Below are 7,475 nucleotides of genomic sequence, written 5' to 3'. Positions count from 1 at the left end.
GAAAGGCTACCATCGTCCTCGCTAACCCCTATCTGCATCACCAAAATTTAATCAAGAATCATAAATTCAGCTTGCATAAACATTTTCCAGTTGCTCCCTTCAAGATCTAACCACTTCATCGTTCGGAGTTATGAATAAAGAATTTAAATAGATGATGAAACTATGGCAGTATACAACAAAAACCATTCTATAGTTGGGCGATATGAGAACTAACACAACATAAACACTGACAAGATAGCACAGATGATAAACACACACGAAATTAACCAAAATAATCCACCTATCCAAAATTGGTTTACTGCGGGACTTACCGGTGTAGAGTAACACAACATAAACACTGACAAGATAACACAGATGACAAACACACATGAAATTAACCAACATAATCCACCTATCCGAAATGAGGGCTGCAGGAACTTACCGGTGTAGATTAACACGGAGCGACGGTCGGAAATTCTCTGTGTGGTAATCGAAGGCCAGCAGCGGTGTCATGTGGTTTTTCAATTTGGGAGTGGCGCGCTATGGAATTTCTGGGCGGGTGTTTTAATAGGTATTAAATTGAATTAGGGTTGCTAAGGACAAAATGGACAATAAGTAATTGTTATGAGGACTTTTTTGTCCAAACATGTTGCTATCATGAGTTTGTATAAGTTGAATCAAAGAACGTATATACCTACATGGAGATTGCAATCAGGGCAACCAAACCTCCCATGAGATATGGGCTTCAAGCCACAATCATTAAAACCAGTATATGAATAACACTATCTCACCCAGCATATCATACCAATCAAACGAGGCCTTATAATCTACATATTTCTAAAAGAGTTAACTACGCAAATCCAAATAGTAAATTATGCGTTTCGCACCCAAACAGTCCTTGAACTTTAAAAATATCATGGATAGTCCCTGAACTAAGGTGTAATCACATTTATGGTACTTATTCACTATTCATCACAATTTTGAACCAAGAATGTCTCCAAGGCATGGAGGGAATTTTTAGACTTTCATATTTAGGTACATGATATGATGTTTTCTCTATCTCTCTCTTGAGTATTGGATATGATATTTTATTATAGTTTGATCACCGAAAATGATATTTTTCATTTCACTTTTTCAATCACTTTATGTCAGATCCTGTTTTTCTCTCTTTCTCTAAAACTTGTAGCTAAATTTAATTTTGATTGTGATTCAACTATTTTTTTAATAATAAAAATTAAGAATTTTAGATTAATTAGTTTTTAAAATTTGAAAATTTAAATTTAGGGCTAACTATAAAATTTGTATTTTTAATATTAAGAAATAATCAAAGAACAATCAAAATTAAATTTAGTTACAAATTATATTGATAATTAAATTTATAATTTTAATTTTTATAATTAAGATATTTAAGAATTTTTATAGTATTTTTAATTTTAATTTTTTACTTTATAATAATTTAAGAGAAAGAGAGAAGGAGGATTTGGTATAAAGTGAAGTGAAAAATATCATTTTAGATATTCAAATTATAAGTAAATATCATATCTAATATTACTATAGAGATAGAGAAAATATAATATTCAGTACCTAGATATGAATGTCCAAAAATGTTCTTCATGCCATGGAGGGCATTTTTTGGTGCAAAATTGAGATAAATAGTGAAAAAGTACCATAAATGTGATTACACCTTAGTTAAGGGACTACATGTGATATTTTTAAAGCTCAGGGGCCGTTTGAGTGTGAAACTCATAGTTCATGTACCATTTACGTAGTTCACTCTTTTTTAAAATTGAAACATCATACTTCTTCCTTCCTCTTATTTTATTCTCTCCCCCTAATTCATAAAATGATACTAATATAGTAAAATTTTGTGTCAAAACATATATGTTTCACTTAAAGTGGGACGGATGAAGTAATGAAATTTAGTTAGAATTAAATATGTTTATTCATTTATTGGTTAGAGAAAAAAACATATTAATGGAAGATATTATATTTTAAAAGGTAATACTTTAAATATGACCGATGCACTATTTTTTAGCATTACAACTACTTACAATTATACAAGACAGAGATAGTATAGCTAAGGGTAAGCACAAGGATATCGAACATAGAGAATGCTGTCACAAATTCTCTACCAAATACAAGGCTTTTTTCACTATTTGAAAACACGGTTGAGGTTGATTAACAACATATAAAGTGTAAAAAATGTTCCCCCCTGTGAATTTTAATGTGAAACTCATAAGGTATGAGAGAGAATGAGATAAAAGACAAGTAACAAGCTGGAACTAACTTTTCACTTTCAGTAAGAGATTAATTTCGATGGATAGAAAAAACTGAAAAGATGACACTACTTTTTGTTAATGCCAAACTAAACAACTTTGTGTAAAATGATTTTACTCTATATGAACCTACCAATTGTTGATGAACCTTAATATAGTGTAGATTAAACCATAATATTTCAACCTGAAAAAATATACTTATAAACATAAACTCAACTGAAAATCCAGATAATTAATGTAATTGTAATTGTAATTGGTATATCGTATATTCGTATATGCATGATACATCTAGGAAATGTAGATTTAATATGTGAAATTTATGAAATATGTAGATATGGTGACGATACTATATGGTTCATTGATGATCTAATGCAGGCAATGATGAAGTAGGAGTGGGTGTTGAACTTGAGGTATCGGGTGAGTTTCTACACAAAGGGCATGTGCCATTGAGCTTGAGCCACTCGTCTATGCAGTTGGCATGAAAATAATGATCACACTCCGGAATGCTTTTCAAAGTCTCTTGTGATTGATAATCAGACAAACAAATAGAACACATGTTGTCGACCGGATTGGGGAGCCGCCGACTTTGCCCTAGCACCGTCTTAGGGTATGACTCTATGGTGGATACGTCCAGTCCCATGTTCGCCCGAAATACTAATTGACGATTGAAAGTTGGTACTGCTAGCTCGCTGTCTATCCGGCGTAGCTGCCTAGCAAGTTTCATCCTTCTACAACCATAACATATTAGTCCAATCAGGCATAACAATCCTGGTACTCCGCCACCAATTATTACAGCATATTTCGCACCTCTTGGAAGCCCTGCTAACCAAAATTACAGATTTAATTATGTTTTCCGGCTAAATATGCATACATCAGGTGACAATCCTATACCTATAATTTAGAGATGGATTAAAAATATTTTTCGTCCCAGCTCAAGTGATTGGTTTCTTTTTTGCTGTTATTTTGTGAATATGATAATAAATACTTGAAGTGGAGAGAAAGTAAAGTAAGAGAGAGAATAATATAGAAGAGAGTCGTATCTATAATACTCTTACTTACCTTACTTTATTTCCACTTTGACTATTTATAATCATTTTCTCCAAATACATACCGAAAAATTGTCAATTAGTTGAGATAGGACGGATTACGCTTACAAGTTAAAACAGAACATTCCTAAAATGAGAACATTGCTTAATATACGCAAATTCGAGTCAACTATTAAGTACTCCCTCCGTCCCGCTTTAGCAGTCCCATTGACTTTTCTGCACTCATTTTGTAAAAATAATAATAAATAATTAAAGTGGAGAAATAATAAAGTAAAAAAGAGAATAATATAGAGAAGAGTCTTATCTACATTATTCTCTTTTTTATTTTATTATTTCTCCACTTTAACTATTTATTATTATTTTTACAAAACGAGTGCAGAAAAGTCAATGGGACTGCTAAAGCGGGACGGAGGGAGTATCTAATTAACCAAGAAAGTAAATAAACTCCAAAAATGATTTTCAATAGCATTTTTTATACAGACATATACAGAGTCATAATCCACTAAAATCACCGTTAATATGAGAACCATACCAGTTTGTTAATTCATTATTATTAGCTGGCATCACCAAATATATTATTCCCCTGTTCCATAGTAATTGATGCATTTTTTTTTACACGAAAAATAAGAAAAATTGTGTTAGGTGAGTTGAGTAAATGGAGAATAAAGTGAAAAATGAAAAAGGTTGAGAGATGAAGAGAGGAAATAAGTAAGAGAGTGTAAAGTAGGTGTGGAAAAATGTGTTGACTTTTACTAAAAAGGGAAATGACTCTATTACTATGGAACGTACCAAAATGACAAAATAACTCTGTTACTATAGAAGGGAAGGAATAGTTTGCTGATTTATGAACGGATTTTGTAATATTAAAAACAACTGATATATTTTGAAATGCTAATTAATAATAAATCAGAAAACTAATTGATTCTCGTAGTTCTGAATTGGTCACGACTTATTCGAATGATTTAATTGCGATACGATGTCAGTCTTCCTTGCATTAATTTTCAATTTTTTCATTTCATTTGTCACACTAATGACTTCCGTGTCGGCGCACCAACCACAACTACTCGATGATAATCGAGGACGCCTGGATGGCATTTTATTCACCAACCATAGTCAAATGCAAATATAACTAATCCCTAAATTTTGACACAGTTTACTATTTCGGTCCGTCCTTGAAAATTTGACACACTTCACTTTTTACCATTTTTGGTAGGACCTCATATTCCACTAACTCATTCATACTCACATTTTATTATAAAACTAATACTCCATCCATCCTTCAAAATTCGTCACCATTTGACCCGGCACAGGTTTTAAGAAATGTAATAGAATGTGGATTGAAAAATTTAGTGACACGTGGATCCTATTTTTATATATTAGTTTTATAATAAAATGTGAATAAAAATGAATTAGTGGAATGTGGGGTCCACTACCGAAAATGGTAAAGTTAAAGGTGACAAATTTTTAGGGACAGATGAAAATGGAAATAAGTGACAAATTTTCAGGGAAGAAGGGAGTATTTAAAAGTAGACTCACATCCCATCAACTTTTTCAACTCACTTTCCATTATATTTCTTAAAATCCGTGTCAAATCAAAGTGTGTCAAAATTTGAAAGGCGGAAACAGTATGTAATTGAACCTACACAGTTAATTGCAATCTCTGTGGAACATATTGCATGAAAGAGAAAGACACACGTAATTCAGATCTAACTCTAACTAAGAAAGGTGACAAACTACTCAACAATAAAATGGATATTGCATCACTCTGAGCCCACAAACTATTCTTGCTAGGAACTACTGCTTGACATCTGTATTGTAAAGATTAGCGCGTCTATTTTTTCTCCTCCTTTACTTTATTTTTTATATTTTATTTATAAAATAATAATAAATAAAAAATTATTTTTTCCCTTCTTCTACTTTATTCTCTATGCATTATTTATAAAATAATAATACATAAAATCATATGCTAAATTCATTTAGAATGGAACGGAGAGAATCGTATAAAATAGATCCTAAATCAATAATTCAACCAATAAACTAATGATGATTCACAACTCATTTAGTAAAGCGTTCGTAAGCAACAAACTTACCAGAAGGCCTGGTGCATCCAACTGCAAACCCCGAATCCCTCTTAAAGCCGCATCGGCCGCCCCGGCTCTCGCACCTCCCGCATGCTGGCCTACTCCACCGCAGCTCGAAAACCTCCTCCGGGCCTATCGGCCGCCAATAGAATTCCGAGAAGGTCCACGGCGGCACAGTCACGTTCCCGGCCCTCCGGCAACTCGGCGGCGCCATATCCGCCGGAAATTCCTCGGGCACCACCACCACCGTGTTATTTTCCGTGCTCACGCAAGGCAGCACCATGTAATAGCCCCCCGCCCCGGCGCTGTCCTCCAACCTCCCGGAGCAATTGAGGATGCCGAACCGGTTCAGGAAGGTCGCGTCGTACGGGGATCCCGAGACGCTGAAGTTCAGGGCCCGGCCCGGGAGGCAGAAGCCCGGGTCGCCAACGTAGAGGGCCGAGGATTTGTAGTCGATGTGTTGGACGATGAAGTCCCCCGAGCGAGGGAGGGTGAGGATCGTTTGGTTCCGGGCGTTGCATCGGAGGGTAAAGCCCGGGTAGCCGCACCGGACCGGCTGCTGTGCGAGCCGGAATGGGAACCGGATTGTGGGGCCGCGGGTCGGGTGGCATGAATCCGGTTTGCATGGACCGGCGGATTGGGCCGCGGCTTGATTTGTAAAGATAGAGATGATTATGGATATGAATATGATTGCGAGGAGGAGGAGTGGTGTTGCTTTTGCCATTTGGTTTTTGAGGTTTTGTGATTTTTGGGTTGGTTAATGGAGGAGTTGGGGTGGGCCCTGGGGTTGGAGGAATTTCTATTTGAATGAAATCGACATTCCATCTTACTTATTTGAACAAGATATAAAATATTTATTGGTCTTATGTTCAAATTGCAAGAGATAGGCATCCGAAGATTTATATAAACATGTCTAGTATTTGGGATTTCTTCAATAGCTTTACATGATGATCTTTCACCTCTACAAAGGGAAAGCAATATAAATTATATCAGTGTTGTGGTAATGTCTGGTTGATTGGAATACTTTGTATTATAACTATTATGTTTAATTACATGTATTAAGAATCTGCAATCGATACAAATGGTAAATTAATGAATATGAACTTGCAATCGATACAAATGGTAAATTAATGAATATGATAAGTTGTACCTTTCTTAAGTTGCTAACTCTGCTGACTCTATTAAACGCATTGTATTAAAAATGTCAACACATAATTTTGTTGACATATCAAAATACTGTGTTCACATTATGTGTTGATATTTTAATGTCATCGTGTTGACATTTTTAATACATTGCGTTAATGAGTTAGCAGAGTTAACAACTTAAAAAGTTAGCAATATTACGCATTTCTATTATAAAGTAAAACTTTTTTAACCTTAAATTTGGATATCTTATAACAAAATTATTATTATTATTATTATTATTATTATTATTATTATTATTATTATTATTATTATTATTATTATTATTATTATTATTCGTCCCAAAAAAATAAGGATATATGGGACGGCATGAAAATTAATGCATAATTGGTAAGTAAAAGATATAAGGTGACTGAAAGTTAAAATAGTGTAGTGGAGAGTAGAATTCATATTATTGTTAATGGTTAATTGTGAGCCCTAGTACTATAAGTTGTAAATAAATTGATGTCTATAAGTTATTAGTTTGAGAGAATAATTTTTCATAAATTGAATGAGATATTTTTTTGAAACAGATACAAGAAAGAGTGTTTTATTTTTATTGAATTGAGGAAGCTGTTATCTCCAAGACTCCGTTTCAGATTAGTTCTGAAATATACATATTGGTAAAATAAATATTTATTTTTAAAGACAAATCTTAAGATTTAACGTATGAGTTTTGTTAAATCTGCAATTTATACTATTCTTATAACTTGGAATTATATTTATTTCTGGTGGTCTGACTCTGTCAATAAACTATTATAATATGAGTTTTTATGTTGACAAATAATAAGAGTTGTTGAAATCAAAATTTGAGGAGCTTACACTTCCATTTTCTTTAAATTACGGTCGTATTCTTCTTTGATATTCAATTGTAGTAGTCACTGTAGTTGACTCTACTAACATATAGGTTT

At 33.6% G+C, this 7,475-nt stretch overlaps 1 protein-coding gene across 2 annotated transcripts; it reads right to left on the bottom strand.

Moving 5' to 3' along the window:
• Positions 1–2,467: 2,467 nt before the first annotated feature.
• On the bottom strand, positions 2,468–6,142 carry LOC125220331 (putative RING-H2 finger protein ATL21B). Of its 2 annotated transcripts, none has more exons than XM_089066739.1 (2): positions 5,392–6,142; positions 2,468–3,077 (listed from the first exon to the last, which is right to left on the bottom strand). In XM_089066739.1, the coding sequence occupies exons 1-2, from the start codon at positions 6,104–6,106 to the stop codon at positions 2,611–2,613; spliced, it is 1,182 nt and encodes a 393-aa protein (XP_088922865.1). In that variant the 5' UTR covers positions 6,107–6,142; the 3' UTR covers positions 2,468–2,610. The 2 variants fall into 2 exon arrangements, with proteins under 2 accessions (XP_088922865.1, XP_047978448.2); XM_048122491.2 differs by having other exon boundaries at positions 2,468–3,074; positions 5,392–6,137.
• Between the last annotated feature and the right edge of the window lie 1,333 nt (positions 6,143–7,475).

The sequence above is a fragment of the Salvia hispanica genome, chromosome 1 (genome assembly GCF_029641045.1).
Source record: "Salvia hispanica isolate PSC_SH4W2 chromosome 1, Shi_PSC_v1, whole genome shotgun sequence".
In the NCBI taxonomy this organism is placed as follows: Eukaryota; Viridiplantae; Streptophyta; class Magnoliopsida; order Lamiales; family Lamiaceae; genus Salvia; species Salvia hispanica.
Note: the sequence above shows the minus strand (reverse complement) of the source record. Positions and strands in the feature narration are given on the sequence as shown.

Excerpts from the sequence above, each read along its gene's own strand:
- LOC125220331 (XM_089066739.1), bottom strand. The coding sequence starts at position 6,106 with ATGGCAAAAGCAACACCACTCCTCCTCCTCGCAATCATATTCATATCC. Across the intron at positions 3,078-5,391 it reads TGGATGCACCAGGCCTTCTG|CAGGGCTTCCAAGAGGTGCG; the intron begins GTAAGTTTGTTG and ends AATTTTGGTTAG.